Source organism: Vipera ursinii (genome assembly GCF_947247035.1).
Source record: "Vipera ursinii genome assembly, chromosome: 2".
Classification (NCBI taxonomy): domain Eukaryota; kingdom Metazoa; phylum Chordata; class Lepidosauria; order Squamata; family Viperidae; genus Vipera; species Vipera ursinii.
In genome coordinates this window covers 218,179,071-218,206,198 of record NC_139513.1, presented here as the reverse complement: position 1 = coordinate 218,206,198, position 27,128 = coordinate 218,179,071, and the positions used below count along the sequence as shown (strand labels likewise).

Sequence of the window (27,128 nt, the reverse complement as noted above, 5' to 3'; positions counted from 1 at the left end):
CCTTCCTCATCCTACTGTATTCTCCCCACAACAACCTTTGAGATGAGCTGGGCTGAGAGAGAAAGACTGGCCCAAGGTCACCCAGGTGACTTTTGTGCCTAGGGCAGGATTAGAACTCAGTCTACTGACAAAATTGGTTGTCTAGACCAGGGGTGTCAAACTCAATTTCATTGAGGGCCGCATCAGCATGGCGGTTGCCCTCAAGGGGCCGGGTGGGTGTGGCCTGGGTGGGCGTGGCCTACTGGGTGGGCGTGGCTAGAGTGCGTATGGCCTACTGGGTGGGCGTGGCCAGCTCTACATCGTTTGCATCAAGGGTGCCTATGGGGGCCTGGGCAGGAGTGGGACAGATCCGAGGGTCTCTGGCAGAAGGAGGGTCTCTGGGCCGGGGCCAAGGCAGTGGGGGCTGTTCCCTCACTGTTTCCAGGATGGCTTCGCGGGCCACATGAAACCACTTCGCGGGCCGGATCCGGCCCCCGGGCCTTGTGTTTGACATGTCTGGTCTAGACCAAGAGGTCTGTAACAGTTTCATCAAAATAATTACACCAGCCAACACGTACAGTATTTCTAAGAGGAGATGGGTGTCAGATTAATGAACTTCATGTTCCCTCTTGTGAATTATTTTTTAATAAACGTATTTCACAGCTGTTAGAATTAATAACATCCTCGGGATGTCTCACTATATAATACATGACTCCTATCTGAGAGGGTGAAGCAACAGGATGCTTGGTTCCCAGGAAGTCTCCATATTAGAGATTGAAACTTGTGCAGAATACACACTTTGGCTGGACTTGGCTCAGGCTGGTCATGACTGGTATTGTACACTCCATTAGCAGGGAATGCTGCGTGTGGCATAGGTAAACTACAGCTAGTAATATTGTTTACACCTTCTCTTACTAAAAGGTGATGGGTGAAAGAGTAATTAAGCAAAGCGAAGTTGGACAACAGGGATTATTACCTATTAGGCCCATCAGGGGACAATCTTGACAATTTGAAGATGAGGAGCACAATGTGGAACATTAAAGAAATAAAAGCCCAAATGCAGGGATTAGCAACTGAAACGTAAGAAAGAAAACTAAATATGTTGTATGTCTGTGAAACACTGTAGTAGTAATAGATGGGAACATAGGAGGTTTATACATGTTGAGTTAAAGAATATGTTAAAAATAAATAAATAAATAAATAAAGATGCAGTTCCAATTAGAATGAGCCAAAGTATATGTCAGAAAATATGAACTGGTATTATTTGTGCATATAAATGTATGAATCTGTAAGTTGATGATTAGTTGCCGATTTACGTTCCAATGTATGGAAATGGTGGAAGAAGCAGGAAGGAGATTTATGGAAAATATTCAATATAATGAATGAATGCGATCCAGGTGAAAACACTAGTCTGTTAGATCATTTGAATCATGTAAAAGAAAATAAAGAAAAAGGACTGGACTATTTAGACAGCCCAAAATAAATGAGAATGGTGAATATCTGGTGAGGATCTGTTTAGAAAAAGCTGCATTTTTTTTCCAAATTCATAAGCATAACTAAGTTCATTTGTACATATAGCAAACACACAAATTTAAAAGCCTGATTGACTTGATTGTTTATGATGAAAGCTTGAGAGGGATAGAGGCATGATAAGAGAGGCTCTGAATGTGGAACAAATCATTTTTGATACTCTCAAGAATGGATCTTCAGATAGAAATAAAAGTTAGCCAATTTCAGGAAGGTGACCTAAATATCTTTTATGAAAAAAGTGTTAGAAGACAAGATAATCTCCAATCAGAATGAATGGAAAGTAGACTTAAGCAAAGAGGATATGGAAGCTGTTTGAAACAAGCGAACAGAATGTTATATTACCAGATGCATGTATAATCAGTGTAAACATCTGTCAGAAATGATTTAATATAATTTGTTCTGTTTTTATATATGAAGTGAACTAACATCTGTCATCAGTAATTATTCTGTGTGCTACTACTCATAAACTGATATTGGTGCTCTAGAACAGAGGTCCCCAACCTTTTGGGCACCAGGGACCGGTTACACGGTGCAAGCTTTTCCCGAGGGGGCGTGGTTTTGTGTGCTGCCTGCATCCTGCTGATGGGGCTTTGCTTGTTTGTGCAGACCGGTTGCTGGCATGCCGCGGCCTGGTACCAGCCCATGGACCGGGGTTGGAGACCCCTGCTCTAGAACAGAACTGTGCCCCAGTCCAGATCTGTAGGGAAAAGGTGATTTGAAGCACACCTGGACACACTCCTTAGCAACTCAAAAGAAACTGCAGCTATTCCCGAGGCTGCCTCACTAGCCAGTATCTGCCCCAAATACAGGTAGTCCTTGATTTACAACAGTTCATTTAGTGACAGTTCAAAGTTACAATGGCACTGAAAAAAATGACTTATGACCATTTTTCACACTTAGGACCGTTGCAGCATTCCCCTTGGTCATGTGATTTACATTTGGATGCTTGACAACTGGTTCATATTGATGACGGTTTCAGGGTCCCGAGTTCATGTGATTGCCTTTTGCAACCTTCTGATAAGCAAATGTAATACAGAGTAGATAATGCTAAACCTAACAACTATATTTACTATATAAATACTATTGCTAAAATATCTCCAACATATATTACACGATCTATGAATGCATGAAATTTAAATTTTAAATCCTTCTAGTGGTGACAGTACAAAACAAGAAACACAGTACACAGAAACAACAACACAGTACTGTATATGTTTTCGGTAGATATGATATAGTAAATGTTGATAAATTTTATAGGCACAATCAAACCAAAATTAGGCACTTAGTAGAATCCTATGCATATCTATTCAAAATAAATCACATACAGGTATAGGGCTGGAACTTAAGCCCAGAAAAACAGATCTGCCATTTATTCCAATTGCAACAAGGCAGCTTGCCTGTTCTTTTGGGAGAGAATGAAAAAAAATACTCAATGTATCACTAATATAAGTAGGATTTAAAAGGTGCTTAACTTTGGCTGGATCATGGCATAAACTTTGCTCAGTATATACTTCTAAGACACATCTAGCTAGCACTTAAGGCTAATTATTGCATGTACAAAGAGGAGAGAATTACACATTTTATAAGCAATTTTTCTTTCAAAAAGCAGTGGATTTTATGTTTTGTTTTTACACAACGTATTTTTTAAACACACAGAAACAAACATTATTCTTCCTTTTAAAAATACACTGTTGAAATGCCAGTCTTCTCTAGAGATAAGCTGCAGTTTAATATTATGCATCATAAATAAAAAGGCATTGGAGGCATTAAAACAGATGAATAGGAAAACAGACATTTCTACATAATCCAGCTAGTATGACTGATAAAAAAATAAGAAATTCAAACCAGTCATGATACTTCCAAACCTGTTGATCTGTGTGATAGAATTTCTATCAAAATCGACTGTATTATCAAAGCAAAAGTAATATTTGTACATCAATCATTGTTTTAATCATTTAATCAGTAATATTTGTACATCAATCATTGCAGTGGTTTCTCTACAATGCTAATCTGAATGGAAGTACACTTTGAATATAAACAGAGAACTGTGTCTTAATCCCTAGGCAGAATGAAAAATCTTCATTATTAAAAATAAAAATAAAAGCCTGGGGCACGTTGTGACGTCTAAGATTGGTGGGTAGATTTTAATTGACTTTAAGAGTGCCATAGTTCTATTATCACAAAACCTGCAACACACATCCAGCATGGAGAACCCATCTGTGCCTACCATCCATCTGTTTAGACGTGATTGGCAAAGTGGTAGGGAACGCGCAGTGGTCGCCTTTGCCTGAAAGGAATAAACCACAGGATTTTCCAGCGAGTGCCAAAAACTTCTGAGAAGGTCTGCTGCCATGGCTTTCGAGGTCTTGATCTACAGACGACAGCATCATTAGTGAAAGACAGCACTCCCATGGTGCACTTCAGTCAGCTAGCACAATACAGGTTGGCTGGGGATCCATTACTTGACTCTGATGAATTGCATCTGAGCCGCCCTAAGCAAAGCTTTTCTTTTCCCTTCAGCAGCAGCTGAGACTTTAAGAAACAGAAACTGCATTTGCACTTGTAGAACTAAGATGTTCCTCATAGTCAACAGACTGTTTGCCAACAAAAGAGAGCAAAACAAAACAAATCCCCTTTCTGGACCATGCTTTGAAAGCATTGTTTTGAATTGAACCGGACAGAACTTTTTTTAAAAAAATAAAAAAATTTAAAAAAAATTAAAGCACCATGTGAATCATTGTGAAAAAGCTAAGCTAAGCTTTCATTAGTGCCTTAAGTGTTTCTCATACATGCATTTTATTGCCAAGCTCCATAAAGATTTTAACAAAACAAAATGATACTCACATTTCTTCACAACAGTTGGCCAGTTTTTCTATACTTGTAATGTCCTATTTTAAGAAAAAATAGCTTAAATATTTCTTATCATGAAAATACAAAGGCTGTTATTTTTCAAAAGTATAGGAGGAGCATAAATGTTACAATTTTTTTTTTGATGTATCACTGACAGTGAGGTACTCTATTTCCTCTATCTGTGCATACACACATAAGACAGAAATAAATAAAAGTAACACTTTCTACAGTTTAACTGTAATTCACACTCATACAGACACAGATACAAATATATATAGATAACAAAGCTGACATTTTTTTTACAATTTTACTGTAATCTTATCACTCAAGAGAAATACAAATGTTTTCTGTTTCCATGTGAGTATCTTACTCAGTCAGATGATGAAATCCAATATTCCAAATATCTGAATATAAAGGATCTTTAGAGTTGTGGCCAAAATAATTTCTTTCATTTATTGTACCTTATCAAAATAGTGTGCCATGTATTATTTTAGCAAATATTATATTGAGAATAGTGAGTCCTTGACTGGGTTAGTTCAGGTATTTTCTGTAATTAAAAAATAATTCAATTTCAATAAAAAAAATATCCTAAATTTAAACTTTTAATAAAGAAATAATTCCTTATTTTTTTTAAAGAACAATTTGCATAGTATAGCATATATGCCTTTCGGGGGACTATAAGTCAGACCAAAATAAGAGCAAACCCATTTAGTCTCATCCTTTCTTCATTTAACTATTTGAACTGGACAATTAAATTAATTAAAAATCTCTCCAATATGTAAGAATGCAGTTCAGCAACTTCAACCTGAGCAATACAGCCACATCTAGGAAACAAGATACTTATCTTTGTATCTTAGGTAATGAAACTGGGCTGGTGGGTGACCTCCCCAAGTCAAGGTTATGTCAGAGTACCTTCAAAATATCCTAACAGGCAGAAGGGAAATCTGACATTCATTATGAAGTGGGCTTTGCTAAAGATTCAGCATACAAAGTCATGAAAGTTACATTATTTGATTAATTTAAATAATAATTTAAATTCAAATAACTTGAAGGCTAAAGAGAAAATAAATTTAGAAACAATGCAAAAAATGTCTAAGGTAAAAAAAATCCAGAAAAGGCTGAATATGAATAAACTTACAATGATATTCTTTTCATGTTTATAAAAATAAAGTATTTATATAAAGAAACAAAATTTAAGCAGACTGCAGATATTGTTGAGTCTTTCAGTATAAATATTCCTTTTAGAGTGCTATAACCATATTAATGCAGCATTAACGACCAAGGTTGTTTTCCCTGTTTCCTAGTTCAGGAATTTTCATTATCTTTAATAATAATAAAAAAATCCTGTCTTTTAACCACGGCCATCTGGTTGTCTGTGTCTTAACTTGGAAACTAAGCAGGATACGATTACTTTGTATCTGAATGGGAACCAGTATGATTATAATCTAGACTACAAAATTAAAAGACATACCTCAGATTAAGGCAATGGCAAAGCTTCTCTAAAAGTTCCAAGTAAACTGTTTGGTTGTGTCCACATAATCACAAGAAACGTAATCATAAGGCATCTTTTACTGGGCTTACAATTCAAATATGGGCATATTCAAATATTTGTGTAACAAGCGTAAGTATCTAGCCTGAAGCCAAAATTTTCAATATCAAACGTTTAACATCCAAATTCACCCAAAGAACATCTCACAAACACCAAATGTTTTTTTTACTACCTCTTCGTTTACATCCTTCACTGGATTGTGAGAATTCTAGAATGAATATGTGACATAATGCTGATCATGAACAGCAAGGAAAAATTCTCAAAAAAATAAAAAATGAAAATAACTTCTAGTTATGATAAGGATGTCTAGATTCTTAAGAAAGGAATAGCTTTTTCAACATGCACGACATAACCTATGGGAAGAACAAGGCATCAAGTGAATCAAATAAAAAAATACAAAGTTTAGGAAAGACTACAATTCTTCAGAATTGTACAAAAATTAATTGTAAAAGAACATTGTAAAATTGCCTTCAGACTAGATCTAGATGCCAAAACTGTTCTTGTAAGAAGGGACAAATGTATACATTTGCCATCCTGACCTGACCTCAGGAAGCAACAGCAGGCCTTATTCCGGGCATTGATTGATTCAATAACACTTCAGAAGAAATGTTTCACTTTCTGAATTGCCAACATTTCCTGTAGTGTTTAAGCGTTCTCCCATAGCTGTACATCTAGCCACTGACCGGGAATGACCCTACTTAGCTCAATACATCTAAGGAGATCACAGCTGGAGGCACAGTAGTTCAGTGGCATTTTAAATAACTCATAAACATGGCTATATGAAATAACAAGAATGCTAACAAATCCACAATATCTTCAGGTCAGAAAAAAATGAGACATTTGAAAATTTTACCAACAGTTTCAAATCTGTAACACATACAGGCAGAAAAATCAGTCTAGGACCAGCTTCCCTGATCAATTTTAACCCTTCTTACGTGCAGGAGAAGCTGTAGGTTGGAGTCCCAACAATGCTTTTCTGTTGCAGGACCAATAATAGGGAATTCTTTGCCCCTTGACATCCATTCTGTTCCTACTTTATTAGGTTTCAGAAAATAAGATGAAATAGAATTAAGAGGTCCTTCATTCTTAAATGACCCCCTTTGCCTTTTCTCATTTCTATGATGGCTATTCTATACCTACGGCTTTTTCTGATTGCTTACTTTTGTCTTTTTAGTGGCATGACTGTCACCTGATGGGTCTCTCAACTGCCAGCAGGTAAAAGTAATCAACCAACCAATTCAGGTGCAAGGACAGACTAAATTTTCCAAAACTGTATAGCTACTAGTACAGGTTGGAGAGTTTTATTGGCCTCTAGACCAGGAGTCCCCATCCCCTGGTCAGGGGACCAGTACCAGGCCATGGCATGCCAGCAACCAGTCCACATAAACAAGCAAAGCCCCATCCGCTGGATGCAGGTAGCACACAAAACCACGCACCCTCCGGTCTGTGGAAAAACTTCTCTCCTTGGTGTCCAAAAGGTTGTGGATCTCTGCTCTAGACTACCATTTGCTCCTTATCAGCTGGAAAGCTCATTTATTCAGCCCAATTTGGGCTTGCAGGGGTTGACTTTAAGAGAGGAAATGAAAATGGAAGACTTCTGGGGCTGCTCCCAAATCTATTTTAGGCCTGTTTAATCATTCTCTCCCTAAACAGGAGGAAATCATGTTGCTGCCATTCAGTCACAAAATAGTTTCCTGGAGGCCTATTTAACTTGCCTCTCAGAATCCTCCTCTACTAGGCCCTCCTTTATTCTTAGAGGATTAATAGAGCATAAATGAGGTTCGCTGATAGCCTCAGAGTACAAATTGTATTTATTTTTAGGATATCTGAAAAATTATAGCCAGAGTGTAATCACAGTACAAATGACATATAATTGTAACCATTCACAGATCGGCCACCTGTGGGCTGCAAATGCACCCCCCCCCAGCCAATATTTCCAACTTTGCCTTGATGAAATTCAGCTGTAAAATGGCTGGTGTCAGGCAATACAATAATATTCTTTTCCTTTTTCCAAAGATAACAGGGAGATTGGATTCACTAATTACAGCAGCGCCTGCAAATGTCCCATATGCATATCTACCATTCTATATTGAAAGTATAACACTGGATAGAACACTTGTACAACTGGCCATTATTTTAATAAAAATGTGTAAAGAAATCAATTTGTTGTGATTGAGCCATTCAAGAATTCCAAAAGACTAATTCAAAGGCACCCAAAAACAATAGCAAAACAGACATCACGATCTACATCTGAAATACAATGCGCTCCAGACTATCATTCTTTTTTTAAAAAAATCTGTTAACTCTGTTAATCATTTGCAATAACATATGGAAAATAAAACAGATCCTGTTTAAGATTTTAAATAAAAATAATCAAAGATAATCCTTAAAATTAGGCTTCAGATTAGTCTCTTCAAAGGATGCATTTCAACCAAAAACATCTGGCAGTATTATATTGAAAGACAGATCTTTTCTAACTTTGGAAATGAGATTAGAACAGTAAATCATTCATTTGTAAGTGTCCAAGTAATTTCTAATTATTTTATCTGGGTCATGGTAATCCTCTTTTACTAACCTCCCACAATGACATCAGAGAATCACTGCTTAAGCGATTATCCTGTTATTTTCAGCAGTTACTGATAACCTGGATTTTTTCATTTATACAAAAGACTCCAGATAAGTGGCTTACCAAATGAAAATCTAATGTAAAATTTAGTCAAAAAAAATAAATCGACCCAAAATGTTTCTGCCTCCAAAATTGCCAGAAAATAAAAAGGAAAGGAAAAACACTAAGTATTTTATTCATTTTAACTTAAAAAAAGGAATATTGTATAAACCAAACAAATTGATTGCAGAATACATTAAATACATGTTTAGCATGTTAAATTATCATTAAATTCAGATTAATTTATTATTGTTGACTTCGGATAACGTAAGCTCTGAAAGCGGGTGAAAGAACAACAGAAGCTAAAAATACTGACTTGTATTAAAAAAAAATCAGCAGATAAATAATTAGAATTAATTTGGCAGCTAAGTGATTAGAACCATGCTGATAAGCTTTGTACAGGAATTGTGGAAATAAGTATATCAAGAAATTACCATTGCAGTAACAGCTGTTTAAGTCACGTAAAAGCAAATGAGCTCATTTCAAATTTCTCACTCTTATAACAACTGAAAAATAATCCACCACTCCTTCAACAAGACGCTGCATACATACAATATAGGTCACAGGAGGTTAACAGTACCAACCCCAATCATAAGAAATATCCATGTACTATACATGTACACGCTGCCAAAACCAAGTTCAGATCACAACTAGGGATCACAAGGTGGGAAAATGATTACTGTTTTATAAACAAGGTGAGAACAGTTATCCTACAAGTTACAGATCTGTGTTTAACAGATCTGACTATCAGGGAAAGACTGATTCCTTTCAAATACAACATGTATTTTTTCCCCCTTCCATACAAGTCTTTTAATATAAATCGGAAATAGCAGGGGGGGAAAAAAGCCTCCTTGCATGCAGCAATGAAGGACGTTATTTTTTTCCATTAAAATATATAGTATCTTCTCACTGGCAAATAGTGAAAAAAATTTTTTTTAATAAAAGTTATGGAGGCAAAGAAGGGAGGGGGGCCATTTTTTAGTTAATGCCTTAAAATGTTAAAGACTTAATTTTTCTTTCTAATACACTTAAAGAAATCAGGAATACAGCATTTTTAAACTTTGGATGCAGGCTAATGGTAGGTGGTATTTAGCCATAAGGCTACTTCAGCTGCAGACTTTGTCGGCCAAGGAATTCCAGCTAGTGGGGCCAAGAAGAGCATTTTCCGCTGTGACCTGAGACCTGCAGAACATTCGACCACCAGAAATGAGAACGGCTGCTACCCTTCTGGAAGGGTATCAAAACTTGGTTTTGCTGATTGGCTTGGGGCTCCGAGGGCGGCATTCACCTTCGGTCCTTCCGCCATGACCTGAAGACCTGGTTGTTCCAACAAGCGGGCCTGGACTGACTACGTTTTTAATTAGGCTTTTTACTGGGTTAAATTGTCTTTATTGCATCTACTGTTTAATTCTTTTTTTAAAAAAAATTACGTTATGTTTTTTAATTTTTACGGTTGTGAACCGCCCTGAGTCCTCAGGGAGAAGGGCGGCACATAAATTTAATCAAATCAAATGAAGTGATTGACAGGGTAAGAAGATACTTAGCCCATGCCATTCAGGACTAGGGTTAGGCCAGAATCCCAGACACTACAGTCCTTCTAGAAACAGTCCAGTTTTGGGTATAGTCTGGCTTGAGAAAGATAGCAGGAATACTGCCAAATCACACTCCCATTCTGACTGGAAAAAGAGAGAGGGGACCATATCAGAGCATAGTGAAAAAGTTTTATTTGGCTGGAGGGTGCGGACAAGTTAATGGCCACCAAATTTGATATCTTCTGATCTAGGGACTTAAGATTATGCCTTCAGCGTAGCCAACTATTTATCTTTTGCACCAAACTCCTAAAAAGCACTGGATGAGCTACACTGTTTTTTTTGTCACATATAATGAACTACATAAATGTTAATAAATTGAAACTAAATTATGACAAGACAGTATTACTAGGTAGTTAATTCTGAACTGAGATGGTCCATTCTGTCCTGCAAGCAAAAACCTGTTCCTCAAAGATTGGGCTCTTAATTTAAAGTGCTCATGATCCATAATTATCACTAGGAGCACAAATGCCCTATAGATTAGGATGACTTCTTCTAGCATAAGCTTCTGTGCCAGCCACAATCTTAATTAGATAGGGATCATCCTGCTTCAATGATACATCCTCTGGGAAACTCACATTTGAATTACTATTAATGCAGGGCTGCCTCTGAAAATGGTCCAAAAACTTCAAATGATAATGAAGTTCTGAGACTGGTAACTGGAACTCAGCACTATGAACATATTATTGCCAACAAAATGGCTGTTATTTGGTTTCCAACTCTGTTTTGACCCTTTAATATCAACCTAATTTGGGCCCAAGGTACTAACAGATGAAATCTTCAAACGTGTATTTACTATTGACAGGCAAATCTGGCAAATTGATAACTTTTGGGTTACAAAGTTTTGAAAACAACAGCTGAAGAACAATAACAGATTATATACTTTCAGCACTGCATAAATATATGCATTAAAATATTTCAAAGGAATTAAACACTTACATTAAATACACCAATTAGCTGAGTATAAAAGAGTCCAGTAATTCCAACTAACATAATTAAACCCATGAATGTTGATATTCTTGTTAGGGCAAGCTCATGTCTAAATACAAAGACATCCTGTAAAAGAAAACATAATAATTTAATCTTGTTATTCTGATAAGCAGAAAACGCAAAGGGGCACCTCGAAAGTTCAAAATTGCAGGTTCTTTGGCCAACTGTGGGTTGTTCCCTCACACGTTTTTTTTGCTGCTCATATTTTTTACCATTGCAGATTGTTTACTACAGGAGACAGCAATGCATACCCTGAATCTCTCCTACTGATACTTTAAAAATACAAATTGTCAATTGCAAAAACTAAGTCTTGCAACAACTCTTGTGTTTTCCTATGAAAGCATATGAAATTTTGACATTTGCAATGACTTCCGACAATTACCAAGAGATCTTTATGTTGTATTTACTTTCCAGAGAGATCTTGTGATAATACTCCTCCTACTGGACAAACAACTGCAGTGGCTGCAGACTTTCAAATGAAATGTATACTATTTTGCTCCTTTACCAAACACTTCTTTGCTGCAGTCATTCCAGCAGAATGTGCAAATTATAGTCAGTTCTGCCAAGCTAATATTTCTTAGTTCACAAGTAAGAAAAGCTTTTATAGTATTCAAGCTTTTGAATGTAATGTGGGCATATTGAAGTTCATTTTTAATATTTATACATTAAAAACATTAAATGTTTTTACAGGCTGGATCTTGCTGAAATTTGTCATAAATAAATCTTCTGAGTCGCCACCTGGTAGATATTACTTTTATTTAGATTTTAAAATCTGACAAAAAAATAATAATAATCGATAGTTTGATTCTATGTGCAGTGCAGCCTAATAAACAAGAGTTGTGACAAACTGTTGCATGATGGAGATGTTGTGGCTATGATGCATCACAGAAAAGCTGAACTAGTCCTGTAATCAATCAGGAAGGTAATAAATAATGCTTTAGTGTAAAGAGAATGAGAAAGAGTGAAATGTGACATGGCATTTATTACTGCAGTTGACATTGTGTAAGATGAAACATTGACTATGCTGAACTTTTTTCTGGATAAAACAGGTTTTCCTCACTATTTCTGTTTCTTGTTACCAAAGGACAGAGTAAAGAATGGGATGATGCAGTTATGCCGAACCTCAAAGTCTCAACTCCATATATTAACGATCATCCCCAAATTTAGCTGACATTACAGCTGACCTTGTTTAGCGACTTCAACTGGGACTAGCAACTTGATCATTAAGCAAAGTGGTCACTAAACGAGTTACTTTCTCATCACTGTTATAACTGCAAACAATTGCTAAATGAGACAGTCACTAAATGAGGACTAGCTAGTGTTTTTGAAGCTAAATTCCTAAAGCTTATTTATTTTTTCTTTTCTTCTACCCTTTCACTGCCTCTCTTCCTCTCTTGCAGCTTTCTCAAGGCCTCCCTTTCTTCTCCACTCACTCATTTTTTTCCTCTCTTGGCTTTCTCCTTCCCCATTTCCTCCTACCATCTTCTGTGCAGACTTTCTAGGGGTCAGCAGGGGATTATTTTTGTAAGGGGTCAGATGCTGCCCCACCTCTCTGGGTGCTGTTGGAAGACCTGCAGGCCAAGGAGCATGGCGGCAACAGGATAGCACTGGCTCCAGAGGAAGGAGGCTGCTGATAGGCTGCTACTGCTGCCCTGGAAGCTCAGCTGAGACTCACATCTGGCTATCTTGCCACCTACCACCCACCCATTCCTGTTTTTATACAGATGGCAGGCAGGGCATGGCCTAAAGGCCGCCAGTTGACAAGTCCCGCTCTAAGGTAAAGGTAAAGGTTCCCCCGCACATGCGTGCTAGCCGTTTCCAACTCTAGGGGCCGGTGCTCATCTCCGTTTCAAAGCCGAAGAGCCAGTGCTTGTCCGAGGACATCTCCGTGGTCATGTGGCCGGCATGACTAGACACCAGAGGCACAAGGAACGCTGTTACCTTCCCACCGTAGTGGTCCCTATTTTTCTACTTGCATTTTTACATGCTTTCTAACTGCTAGGTTGGCAGAAGCTGGGACGAGTAACAGGCGCTCACTCTGTTACGCGGCACTCGGGATTCGACCCGCCAAACTGCTGACCTTCTGATTGACAAGCTCAGCGTCTTAACCCACTGAGCCACGGTGTCCCGCTCTAAACCATCCTATAATTCCCGTGGACTCTTATCCTGTCCTCCCAAATGCTCGCCAGATTTGAGAGTGTAGTAATAGTGGTGTAGCGGACTCCCTCCTCCAAAAGCAATTATTTCAAGTATCAAAAATATGTCAGCACACAATTTTTATCCTACTCTTGACAAGCAGAAGATTCTCTTACCGCATTAACTTTTCTTAGTGGTTCAAAATAGTAATAGTGGGAGAAGTCAAGTAGCAGTGTGTAAGAACTCAGGAGTTCTGTGTAGAAGCACAACTGCAAAAACAGCCAATGATTATCTTCACCTACACAATTGTTAATCCTGCAGAAAACAGTGTAAACACAGAGATAGGAACATCAAAGGTTTGTAACATTCAACACTAAAGCTGTTGAGTCAAAAAAACTGGCGGCCTTTAAGAAGAGAAGCGTGTTTCCCATAGTGACTGAAAAAACTGGGGCAAAACCCTTACCGCTACTTTCCTTTGCCTTTATCATTTGTACTGGTCTAGTTCTACCAGCTATAACCTTTCACAAAGATAAAGTAGTTTACTACACAAGGAATTTTTATAAAGTTGCATCTTTTTGCTCTTGAATGAATATCTTCCTTGTAATAAGGTCAGAGGATGATTCTATAGCATACGCCAGGACTCCTTGACTTACAACCACAGTTGGAACCACTCTAGTGCTAAGCAATGCGGTTGTTAAGTAAGTCACACCTCACATTCCAATCTTTTCTGCCAAAACCTCTTTAAGCAAATCACAGCTTCCCCAACTGAGTTTGCCTGTTGGAAGGGAAGGTCATAAATGTTGATCACATGATCCCAGGATGCTGCAATCATTGTTAAATACATGCTAGTTGCCAAGCACCCAAATTCTGAACCCATGACCATATGGATGCTGGGACAATCGCAAGTGTCAGGACTGATCGTAAATCACTTTTTTCAGCACTCTCGTAACTTCAGGCAGTTCACCATTTCTTTCTCAGAAGTCCCAATGCTGCATTTGTAAGGTTAAGTACTCTCTGGCTTCTGAACTGTTTTTGAAATATAGTAGGAATGTTCCTTGGTTTTACAGTGCTACATTAATATCTCATGTATTTAAAAACAAAATTAGTACAGGTAGTCCTCAGGTTATGACCCCAATTGAGCCCAACATCTACGTTGCTAAGTGAGAAATTTGTTAAGTGATTTTTGCTCCATTTTATGACTTTTTTCTTGCCACATACGTTAAGTGAATCGCGGGAGTTGTTAAAATTAATAACTTGGTTAAGTGAATCTAGCTTCCCCATTGACTTTGCTTGTCAGAAGGTCGCAAAAGGTGCTCAGGTGACCCTAGGGCATTGCAATCATCATAAACATGATTGTCAAGCATCCAAATCTAAATCACGAGACCATGGGGATGCTGCAAAGGTCATAAGTGTGAAAAATGGTCATAAGTCACTTTTTTTCAGTTGCGTTGTAACTTTGAACTGTCACCAAGCGTTCATTTCAATATCATTTTGGTTCCTGAAACATCACAATGCTAGTATAGAATTAAGAATTCTGTAATTATTAGAAAAGCTTACATAGTCACTGTAATTAAATTAGAAGTTTTTTTAAAAAAAGATGAAATTAGATGACATACTTGACAAGTCACCTTACCATGGACAGTGATGATCCATTCTCCTAACGCAGTGCCCACACCGACTGCAGTGATGGGAACGCTTTGGTCTCATCATGTTACACTTGTTACATAATTCCCAGGAGTCTTTTTCTAAAGTGAGACACAAAGATAACATTAACAGAAATACAGAATCGTTGCTAAGTTTTTGTTTCTTTTCAAGAACAACCACAGAGTTGTGGTACTTGTGGGGACTAATGTTCAGGATTTTAGAAAAAAGCATATAAAAATGTCCCTTATTGCAATAACTCAAAACCATTGGATTTTCCCATCTAGAGAGTGAAACTGGAATCATGGGTCATAATAAAAGTACACTGAAAACAATATGCAAAGAAACCTCAGAATTTAAATTAAATCTTTAGAACTTGTACACAGCCCCTTCAAATTCAAATATATTTAGGTACGTCTAACTGCTCCCAATATTTATCTGTGCATATATTTTTAAATTATTTTTATTTTTAAGGATGCATTTAATTCCGCACCAAAAAAAAAACTTTAGATGCAAGCTACGATACTCACATTTTTATAAAAAAAACAGCATGGTTTTATTTTTATATCTGAGCACACTAAAATAATGTTAAAGCTATTTTTGAAATGACACTGACATGGCCAAATGTGTCTTATATGTATGTTATACCTATTACTTCCATAAAATTACATTTATAGTGAATAATCCAATTTTTAAATTTTATTTATAGAGATTGATTTTAAGTTTTCTGTCAGTTGCCATATTTCTCAACTTGGTGAAAAAATGACATACTTGCACATTGGCAGTTTGGAAATCTAATATTCAAGATCATTAAACTAGCAATAATGCCAGATGGGAAACTGATTTTCAGTCTGTTCTCATAAAGCCAATGTCACAAAGGTGTTACTCTTTAATAAGAGAGCTACCATTAACAGAAGGCGAGTTCCACAGTGTAATTTAAAATCAGGGAATAAATGCATCTGACCATACAAGTACGTATAATACTAAAGAAGCAAAGAGATATCTTTGCTTCTGGAATATTGGGTATATTTGCACTCCACCCCCCCAAAAAAGAACCTTCCCCAGATTACATTAATATAATTCAACAAAATCAACAATATAATCTAAGCTTCTTCCACTTGCATGCAATAAACACGTGGAATTTCTCTAGACACTTATCTTAATTATAACATACTGCCTCTTCTGTTTAATGTTGCTTCAACACTTGATTCAAATATCTCTAGGGATTTCAGTACTAATTCATTCTCTCTCTCTCTCTCTCTCCCTCTCGCATCAAATATATTGTCCATAGTTATGAGTGTCCACTGTTGCCAATAGAAGAAAGAATTAATCATCTTTTCCTCATTTCCCCCCCACCCCCAATCATCCAGCATTGAAACTTCCACTGCATGGAGAAAGGCAAGAAGGAATGGTTAGCTTTCTCATTCCCACGTGGTAGGACATCTAGTCAACTTTATAATATAGTATCAGCAATTACGTTTTAAAGACACCTTCTTCTCTTTGCGTGACAGGAGGACATTGTCCCTTTAGATGGCTGTTTGTTACAAGGGGCTTTGAGACTATTAGGATGTTCTAATTTTTTTAAAACCTCATTTTTAGAACTATTTCATAAGGTTATCTTACTTTCTTGAATATCAACATTTGACAGAAAAACTAGGAGACAGATAAATAAAGGAAATTATTGATAAACATTACAGTTGCATTCCACTCCAAATCTTTTGACAATCCCCTAAATAGGACTCAGGGCTGGGGAATTCTTGGCCGGCATGCAACTGCCCTGCCCACCCCACTACCCCCAGCCTCATTTGCAAGCTCCAATTTCAGCAATATCATTTCAAGGTCTTTTCTAGAATCCCATCAAGCTCTTCACTCAGCTCTTTCTTGAAAGCAGCCAGTAATCCGCTGGATGGTGTGTATAGTAGTCCCTGACGTACGACCACAACTGAACCCCAATTAAGTGAGCTTTGTCCCAGTTTACAATCTTTTTTTTTGCCAGAGTTGTTGAGCAAATCACTGTAGTCATTAAGTGAATCATGCCATCATTAAGCAAATCTGGCTTCCCCCATTGATTTTGCCTGTCCAAAGCCCGCTGGGAAGGTTACAAATAGTGATCACATGATCTCCAGGACAGGGCACCTAATATAAATACACGCAGTTTCCAAGTGCCCGAATTTTGATCATGTGATGATGGGGATGCTGCAACAGTCGGGTCAAAACCAGCCATCTTTTTTCAGTGCTGTTGTAACTTTGAACAGTCACTAAAGGAATGGTTGTAAGTCAAGGGCTACCTGCATACAAGTCAAAATGCATAAAATGACCGGGGATATGAAAAGATGCTGAGAGATTCAGAGGATCAATGGTGTCAATTCCTTATAGACTCAGGCAACCAAGACAGTTTCCAACCATAAAACAGATCAAAACATGGATGAAGATTTTGGGCACGTGACTAAATTAAAGCATACAACCTCAGTCATGTTGATATAAGCTGTACCTGTAATTGGTATCTGTGGGCTTTCAGGTAAACTCCCTGGATCTGCTACTGAAGCTCTTAACAATGAGGCCATACAGAACAATGAAAATAGATAGTAGCCTGAAAAACAGATACATTTCCATTCAGAAAACTTTAATTAACAGCATTAGGGAATTTACAGAGAAGAATTGTATGTACATTTTTGAAAGTTCAAAGGCACTCTACCTCATGCTGGTCATATAAAAGACAAATATTACAGAAGAAGCAATCAAATCGCACGGAAAGTATCTAGATGCCTACTCTATTTCCACGTAAATATTGGATAGAATGAAGAAAACGACAAACTTGACTTACATAGTATAGCAGCTGCAGATATATGTCCTTCTTCATAATGTGGGAAAAGGATAATTTTTGGAATTAAGAGACTATTGTAAAGCCAGACAACGATTAATAGGCCCATACAGAACCAGCCCTGAGGGTCAACAACAAAATGAATTCGTAGTCTCATTGTACATAATATGATGAGTTTGTCCCACACTGGAAGGGGGAAATCAGCCTAAAGGAGAAAAGAATTGCAATTAGAATTAGATTAGCAATATGAATAATCAAAACACCTAATCATAATATCTGCAAATTTATGAATTTTTTGAAGTGCCTCCAATCTGGAGTTATGTTAGACTAAAATACAGATAGTCCTCGACTTACAGTCACAACTGAGACTGGTTGTAAAGCAAGTCACCACTGTCATTAAGCAAATCATGGGGTCTTAAGTCCAATTCCAGCTTATCCAATGGGTAATTGTTTGCTGATCACATGTTCTGTGGGACGTTGCAATCAGTCATAAATGCAAGCCAGTTGCCAAGCAACTGAAATGCAATCATGTGGTATAGCAGTCATATATTTGAATATAGATTGTAACTTTTTTTCATATTGGTTATAAATTCAAACAGTTGTTAAGCAACCAGTTGTAAGTCGAGGACTATCTCTAACCACAGGCCCGACCACACTGTAATTCTTACTCTTTATTTAAATGATTGTCAAGCCTCCACTTCTAGTTTACCCTAACTTTATACTTCTTTGATTTTTCTTTTTTATATTTAGGGAAATCTATACAACCTTTCAACCCAGATTTGCTTCCACAAAAATGAAAACAACATAATTATATAAAATCATTAAAGAAGCAGCAGGTAGAAGTAGGGAAGAATGATGCCTTCTTCCCAGAAAGACAACAGGGTAGATGCAGGCCAACCTTCCTCAGACAACAATTTCAAAGATGGGGCATTTCTATCAAGAAGACCAAGTCTTCAAAATCCCCAGTCCTGCCATTAATGGTGTGGCTTCCTCCAATATGACTTCAGAATTACAGAACACAGTTGGAGGGGACCTTGAGCAACTCCTTCCTCAAGCAGGAGACCCTATACCAGGGGTAGGCAACCTCGGCTCTTTTATGACTCATGGACTTCAACTCCCAGAATTCCTGAGTCAGCATAGCTGACTCAGGAATTCTGGGAGTTGAAGTCCATGAGTCATAAAAGAGCTGAGGTTGCCTACCCCTGCCCTATACCATTCCAAACAAATGGCTGTCCAGTCTCTTCTTAAAAACCTCCGTGATGGAGCCTCTACAACTTGTGGAGACAAGTCATTTCTCTGATCGTTCTCTCTGACAGGAAATTTCTCCTTAATTCCATTGGATCTCTCTTTGAGAAGATTCCATCTGTTACTTCAAAGCATGGTCTTTCAAATTAACAAATTCAAAACCACACAAGGATTCTAAATTATGTGCACAAATCAACATTTTAGTAGATAATGCAACAGCTCAGCTAATAAAGTGTAATTTCAAAATCTTCAAAGAGAGCTTCACATGCTTTGTATATCGCATAAGCCATATCCTGATTATTTTGAAGCTGTGGTTAACCAGTCAACCCATTTCCAGCCAAAAGAGAATGTAATTGGTCCACTATCCTAAGAGGCACATGACATGATGTCATAAGACAATATTGGTCAAAACTGTAACAGTGTGCCTCCCTGAAACCTATGAAATGGATCCCAACAAAGAATAGGCTAAATTTCAATTCTCCGAATAGAGAAGCCACATACCTACAGAATCTTCAATGTGTCAAAATTAAACTTTAATCTCCTGACTCTCATCCAGCCCATTACTGGTTCCAGGTACTGATTCAGCACTTTTACAGACTCATCTAAGTGACATGTAAAAAAGAAACAATGTTGAAAGAAAAATAGTCATAATTAACCTTTGATAATTTTACTCAATGGTCTGATGTACATGCTGAATAACAGCTGAAAAGTATTCAAAGCCTTGAGCTAGAGTCCTTCAAAATGTTGTTTTTACTCGTCTGAACTCTTTCATTTTTCATCGGTTGTTGGTTGTTAGCTGCGAAGTCGTGTCCGACCCATCGCGACCCTATGGACAATGATCCTCCAGGCCTTCCTGTCCTCCACCATCTTCTGGAGTCCATTTAAGCTCACACCTACTGCTTCAGTGACTCCATCCAGCCACGGTAACAGAAAATAACTTCATCGGTAACAGAAAATAACTGATTACAATTACTGTGCAGTTGTAATTCTAATCATTCAATAACAAAACTACTGTAGTTTTCTGGATGTGCTAAAATGACATCTCCAATATAACTCTCAACAAGAAAAATATTAACCTTGCTGGCTGGGAATTCTGGGTGTTATAGAAATGGCCTGCAGAGAATTTAGCTAATGCAACATTCTGCAGGAGAGTAACTATCTTGATTTCCACATAATTTGTCAAGGTAATCAGAACAAAATAATGTAGGAATGTTTATAATTTCTTATTTGAATTGAAAGTATTTTCAGTGATACTCTGCACACCACAGGACTCACTGCTTATCAGCAGTTTGTTCCATATTCTATTAAAAATTGAAATTATATGCAAACTAACTTGAACATCATGGTTTTTTTTCCCTCCTCTACTTCTCCTTTTGCTTTTCACTTCTTGCCTGAGATTCTTAGCAGCTCAGAAGCTTAGTTAAATTGTAAACATTAACTGTAGTGCAAAATATTTATTCTCAACTCCTGCAGAGTACCGTATTTTCCGGCGTATAAGACTACTTTTTAACCCATGAAAATCTTCTCAAAAGTCAGGGGTTGTCTTATACGCCAGGACAGGGCTGGCTGGAAAACCTGGAGCGGATCTCCCATTTAGTCTGCACAGGGAAAGCGGGACCAATTGGAGAAGAAGCTGCAGTCTGTGATTTTTTACAGGCTGGGGTCTGGGCGTCTTTCCTTCTAAAGTTGAAGAGCAGCGGTAGTATATCCCAACTTGAAAGGCAGGTGGGGAAGGCAGCAGACAGAGCAGCGGCTTAGCTCTAAGGACACATTTGACTCAGGAACTGGGCAGGCTGGCTGGAAAACCTGGAGCGGATCTCCCATTTGGTCTTTTTTTAAAAAAATCCCATTTATATCCTGCCCTTCTCCGAAGACTCAGGGTGGCTTACAATTTAAAGCACAAATCAATGTGCTTAGCAATAGCCTTCATTCTGTATATATGCCTGTTTATTAGGGCTTTCACACCACCCCCCCCAAGCAGCATTATTACAAAGTCAGCTTATTGCCCCCAACAATCTGGGTCCTCATTTTACCTACCTTGGAAGGATGGAAAGCTGAGTCAACCTTGAGCCTGGTGGGATACGAACCTGCACTAATTGCAGGCAGCTGGTGTTACTTAAGGCTCTGCGCAGGGAAAGCTTTAGAGTGAATTAGGAAAAGTGAAAAAGTGAATTAGGAAAATAAGGGACGGTTGCTGGAATTGGGTATGTGTAGTTTAATGAAGAGAAGGGTGAGGGGTGACGTGACAGCAGTGATCCAATATCTCAGGGGCTGCCACAAAGCAGAGGGAGCCAAGCTATTCTCCAAAGCACCTGAAAGCAGGACAAGAAGCAATGGATGGAAACTAGTCAAGGAGAGAAGCAACCTAGAACTAAGGAGAAACTTCCTGACAGTTAGAACAATTAACCAGTGGAACAACCTGCCTCCAGAAGTGGTGAATGCTCCAACACTGGAAGTTTTTAAGAAGAGACTGGACAGCCATTTGTCTGAGATGGTATAGGGTTTCCTGCCTTAGCAGGGGGTTGGACTAAATGACCTCCAAGGTCCCCTCCAACTTATTATTATTATTATTATTATTAATATTATTATTATTATTATTATTATTATTATTTATTGTTTAATCCACTTGCACTGTTTTATGTTTACATGTTTGATGACAAACGGCCTTATGTTTATAAGTGACAGTTTTCCTACTAAGCACCTGCATGTCATAAGCATTTGAATTAAAATTACCATATTAAAATCAAATCTGATGTTTTTTAATTTTTATTTGGTGTGCGTTGGAAGAGGGGTAGTTTTATACGGCGAGTATAGCCCAAACCCTATAATTTAACAGGAAATGTAGGGGGTCGTCTTATACGCCCAGTCGTCTTATACGCCGGAAAATACGGTATAGCTTTTTTTTTTTTAAACAGAATCTGCTCCAACAAAAAATGCATACAGAAAATGTGTTAAGTGAAGCTCTGGTTTCCATCTACAGATACAGAACACTCTATGGGAAATGCTCAAATTCAAAAAAGATAAGTCAAGTTTTTCTTTGCCAAGAAAAGTTCAGCAAACAAATCAGAAATTGCATAAAAACAAGTAACATTCTGAAAACATACAAGAGAAGAAGGATTACTTCACTGAGGGTGTATCACGCCATATCTAGTGGTCATACAGCATATTTGTACTTAATTATCAAAGGTTTCACTTTGCTATTAGAAAGGCAATAGGTAAGAACTGGAGCAAATTTTCTGCTATAAAATGATCAGTAAAGACCTAGAGGAGTAAACATGGGAAGATTAATATATGTAACTATCAGCCACTAATATCCTTGGCTCTTGGAAGCTATAGAATAAACCAGGCTGGCATTATCTGATCCATAATTCTAATCAATATCTATCTTGGAATTTATATAATTAGACTTTGCAGAGCAAATCTTTGATACAAAGGTTCTATTAGAAGCATGCAGATCTGAAACAGCAGATAGGAAAACCGCCTATCATATCAAGACTTACTAATACAGGAGGAGGGATAATTTTATATAAAGTCAAGACAACAATTGGCTGAAGAAGGATACTGTTTTCAACCGTTTTTATATACTCAGTTAAAAGAAAGGTTTGATATGGATAAAAAGATAATTGGAATTGAAAAACCAAACAGAAATTGACATTGAATTATGTACAAATGATAAGCTTTTGTTAAGATCTGAAACAGAAGAAAAAGGTTAAAGATTGCATGACAAAATGTCTATTAATTTTGACGTAATATGCCCGATACGAAGAAGATTCACTAACTCTTTCCAAACTAGAAATCTACAGGCCATTGCCTTTTTCTCCACTCACAAGCCAGGCAGCCTGAAGACAGCTTTAGGTGTTCTGCTCTGGAAGCTGCGTTTTCCCTCTTCCCTCCAGATATGGCATGTCAGCAATGCTGCTGGTTACGTTAATATGCATGCAGGAGGAGATTTGAAATGATGTGTAGGCAAACTTGTGGCTCCAACTGATCCTGCCAGTTTCCTGTTAGAATACCCTTTTTCAACCAGCTCCTGACTTATTCTCTTGCCCTCTTGATCCTCTTTGGGCTATGAAGGAGACCAGATCCTGACTTTCATAGTCACTTTTTAAAAAAAATCACGCCATAGATCCACCAGTTGACACAGAGTGCAAAGCCCAAATGAGTAGCCATTGGTGAAGAGGAACATGGAGTTGCTCTTGAAGAAGAAATTCAACAGCAGTTACGCAAACATCAGCTTTGCCCTCTGGAAGGAGTGAGGGGAAAAACTTCAAGATCGCCTTGCCTTACTTTGGTATAAGAGCAGGGAGAGAGAATCTTCATCAGGCTGTTAAGATTCTGTTATTATATTCTGCAACAATAAAGTAAGGTTCTAGTAGTCCTTGTGGAATCTGTTTCCTAAGCTGGGTTACCTTAAAGGGCTGACACTGGCTTTAGATATGTAACTGGAAGTAAAGCTGAAAGGATTTGTCCATGGTACATCCATACCCTGAATGGCAGGGAATTTCTTTCTCAGTGGACATGGCTGGGAGGAACCATGGTTCCTCACTTAAATGTTCTTGGGTAGTCTACGGCTTTCTCAGCTAAATCCTTATTGACATACTCTTTTTGCTTCTTCTTAAATGGTTGACAGGTTGAACTGGTTGTCCCATCATTTCAAGAAAAATTTAATCAGTCTATGGAGAAAACAAAATTAAACTAATGGAACAAGCAGAAAACATTGTGTATGCCAATCTGCAGAGGCTTTTCTTGTGGCGAATGATGTTCATGACTGGAATTCCAGTCAAGCCAAGCAACCCATTTACAGCCTTCAGGAATTTATGCATGTCAGCTGTATTGACAGCAACACTGACCCTTTCTGGGTGCTTTTGGGGGGAGGGGAGGGCGATCTGCATAATTTAGGACAGACGGATTTGAGAGTTGAGAGTGGAGGTTCGCTCTCCTAGCTTGTGGGTCGGAGAACAAACCTCCACCCTCATCCTCCACCCCAGCTACAGATATTCTCTCCGCTATCGCAAAGAGATTGGTTTCTTAGTTGGATCAAGGACAGGAGGAGGAGAGAATGGCAACGCAGGTGTGGGGATGTGGACTGTCTCATTAAAGCAGCTACATCGTTGGACAAGCTCTCGCAGCTACCCGGGCAAGGCTTCGGTCATATCCCTGCGATTCTGGATAGGGGCATTTATTTATTTATTTTTATTTTTATTACATTTATATCCCGCCCTTCTCCGAAGACAGGGCGGCTTACAAGCTTAGCAGTAGCCTTCATTCTATGTATATGCCTGCTTGTTAGGGCTTTCACACACACCCCAAGCGGCATTATTACAAAGTCAGCTTATTGCCCCCAACATTTGAATGAGCCACCAGGCAAAAATACTACAGTACATTCACACGCATACACGCACCCCCCCCCCCCACACACACATTTTGCAAAGAACCTCTTCCACACGAAGCACCGGACCATCCTCCTGAAACCACCCACCCCACCCCCGCTTGCTCATTTCTAAGCAAAAAAGAAAAAGTCTTGGCAGGCAAGCCAGGCCAGAGAAGGGAGCCGCGGTTCCTCAAGCAACTCCGCAAACCCCCAGCCTTTTGCAAGGAGCTGCGCGACAAGGGAAAGTAGGCGCGGAGCGTTCCTGCCGTGAAAGGCGGAAGGGAAACGGGCAAGGCAGGCAGGCAGGCAGGCAGGCAGGCAGGGTCCCGGCTCATTCGGCTCCCTCCTTTTCCACACCGCCGCCAGCCGCCCCTCCCGCTGCCCGCGAGCCCCATCCGAGCGACAGCGCTGCCTCCCGGCGCTTGGCGTCACTCTCGCGTCGCTCACTCACCGACGGGAGGCCCCGCGGACCCCCGCGCGCGAGATTCAGCGCCGCGCCGCCGGCTTCCGCTACCGTCCTGCGCGCGCGCGCGAGCAGAGGCCCTGCCAACGGCTCGCGTCCTCTCGCGCCGGGAGGCTGGAGGAAAAAAAGCAAAAGCAAAAAAAAAAAAGCCCTTCCTACCCGGCTCGTTTTTACGTGCTTAAAAAGCCGGCGGCTTCCTGTTACTTTCGCTTCACTTCCGCCCGTGCGAGAGCGAGTTGGGTGGAAAAGCTTGCAAGCTTTCTTAGTCGCGGTCTGGAGCCTAAAGGAGGAAGGAAGCGCCGCTCCGTGGCAAAGGCGTCGTGAGCGTTGATAGTAGTAGAGCCGAAGGCTCTGCAAGGCGGTCCTAGACTCACCACCGCTATTGAGCCCAAAATGTTTGTGGTTAAGTGAAGCGTTTGTTAAGCGAGCGTGGCCCCATTTTATGACCTTTTCTTGCCAGAGTTGTTAAGTGAATCACGGCGGTTGTTAGTAGCTAGTAATGGTTATTAAGTGGATCTGGCTTCCCCATTGGTTTGGGTTGTCATAAGGTCACAAAAGCTGATCACACGACCCAGGGACACTGCAACTGTCATAAGTACATGCCAGTTGCCAAGCATCGGAATTTTGATCATGTGACTAATGGGAGTGCTGCAGTGGTCATAAGTGTGAAAATAGATGTAAGTCGCTTTTCAGTGCTGTTGTAACTTTGAACGGTCACTAAATGAGCTGTTGTAAGTCGAGGACTACCTGTAATATCAAAAGAACAATGTACCTATATCCTTTTTTTTACCTAATATAGTGATTGCCATGAAATACAGGTTTTACAATACAGTATTAAACAAAGCATTGCATAAAATAAAAAGGGGAAATACGATTTTGTGCTGGCAGCCATCCAGTTGAACAGGCAAAAGTTATATAGAATATGAACTTCGGAAGTTGGGTACCAATCTTTTCAGTATGGGTTCAAATAGCACTCAGCTTAGTAAACCGAATAGGAGTCTCAAGTTTATATAATACTTTGACAAATTCAGCGTAGGGTTGCCTTGTATCATATACGTCTATGTAATTGCGATGTTTTGCCTTTCAAGGTAGAACAAACAGAATAGATGTACTTTATTAATTTTGCTCAGTGGCCATCAGTACAATTCCAAAGTAGTAAATCTGTGAAATAATAATGTATTCAATTTGGCCATTACCCAAATTGCCAGACTGACTGAGGGTGGCTCAACATAACATGACAATACCAAAATAACAATCTGAGTAAAACAGGCTGGTCTGAACTGCATAAAAAAAGATCTGATCAACACACAAACCTAGTATCTGCACCCAGCAGGGGTTTCCAGAGTCCAGGAGAAGAGTCATGTCCAGAATATCATCTGGTATGAATCTACCCAGATTTCAGGGGGAACCTCATTCTGGAGATCAGGTGCTGCAACAGAGAAGGGAAGCTATATAGGTCCTGAAAGATGGCAGTTTTTGATTGGAGGGAACCAGAGCACATCAACCCTGTTGGTCTTGAACCATCCATTTTATGACCTTGCCACAGTTGCTAAGTGAATCACTGCAGTTGTAACAGAGTTAAGTGAATCTGGCTTCCCTGTTGACTTTGCTTGTCAAAAGGTCGCAGGAAATGATCACATGACTCCAGGACATTGCAACCATCATAAATACTGTATGAGTCAGTTGCTAAGCATCTGAACTTTGATCACATGACCATGGGGATACTGTAACGGTCATAAATGTGAAAAACAGTCATAATTCACTTTTTTCAGTGCCATTGTAACTTTGAAAAGTCAATAAATGCATTGTTGTAAACTGAGGACTACCTGTACCACTAGAGATACATAATCTTTCAAATAGCCAGATTCCATGTTCTGAAGAGCTTTATAGGTGACAGACAGTTTGATCTAGTGGTTAAGGCACCAGGTTAGACAACTTGGAGACCCTGAGTTCAAGTCCCCTTAGCCACGAAAGCCAGCTGGGTGATTTTGGGTGGCCAGTGTCTTTAAGCCCAATCCATCTCTTTAGGTTGTTGTGGGGGGAACAGGATGAGGAAGGGGTATTAAGTACATTTGCTGCCTTGAGTTATTTGTAAACATAATAAAGGTGGGATACAAAGGAAAATAGCCAACCAACAGCATCCTGAATTGCATCTGGAAGCAAACTGGCAGCTAGTGCAACTCACAAAGCCGAGTTGTCACATAAGCATGCTAAAGCATGCCCATCTCTACTCATGCCACTGCATTCTGGCCCAGTTGAAGCTTCTGAATGGCCTTCAAGGACAATACCATATGGAACA

The 27,128-nt window shown here is 39.0% G+C and overlaps 1 protein-coding gene across 6 annotated transcripts; it reads right to left on the bottom strand.

Annotated features, from left to right (window-relative positions):
* Positions 1-357: 357 nt before the first annotated feature.
* ZDHHC21 (zDHHC palmitoyltransferase 21) lies at positions 358-25,098 on the bottom strand. 6 transcript variants are annotated; one of them, XM_083356243.1, is made up of 10 exons: positions 24,818-24,840; positions 22,823-23,668; positions 19,652-19,932; positions 17,754-17,955; positions 17,421-17,519; positions 14,922-15,033; positions 13,465-13,603; positions 11,102-11,218; positions 4,354-4,397; positions 358-3,880 (listed from the first exon to the last, which is right to left on the bottom strand). In XM_083356243.1, exons 4-10 carry the CDS (start codon positions 17,905-17,907, stop codon positions 3,748-3,750), a joined length of 798 nt encoding a protein of 265 aa, XP_083212369.1. In that variant the 5' UTR covers positions 17,908-17,955; positions 19,652-19,932; positions 22,823-23,668; positions 24,818-24,840; the 3' UTR covers positions 358-3,747. The 6 variants fall into 6 exon arrangements, with proteins under 6 accessions (XP_083212369.1, XP_083212372.1, XP_083212370.1 ...); XM_083356246.1 differs by lacking the exons at positions 19,652-19,932; positions 22,823-23,668; positions 24,818-24,840 and adding exons at positions 19,497-19,597; positions 24,989-25,098; XM_083356244.1 differs by lacking the exon at positions 22,823-23,668 and having other exon boundaries at positions 24,818-25,061.
* Between the last annotated feature and the right edge of the window lie 2,030 nt (positions 25,099-27,128).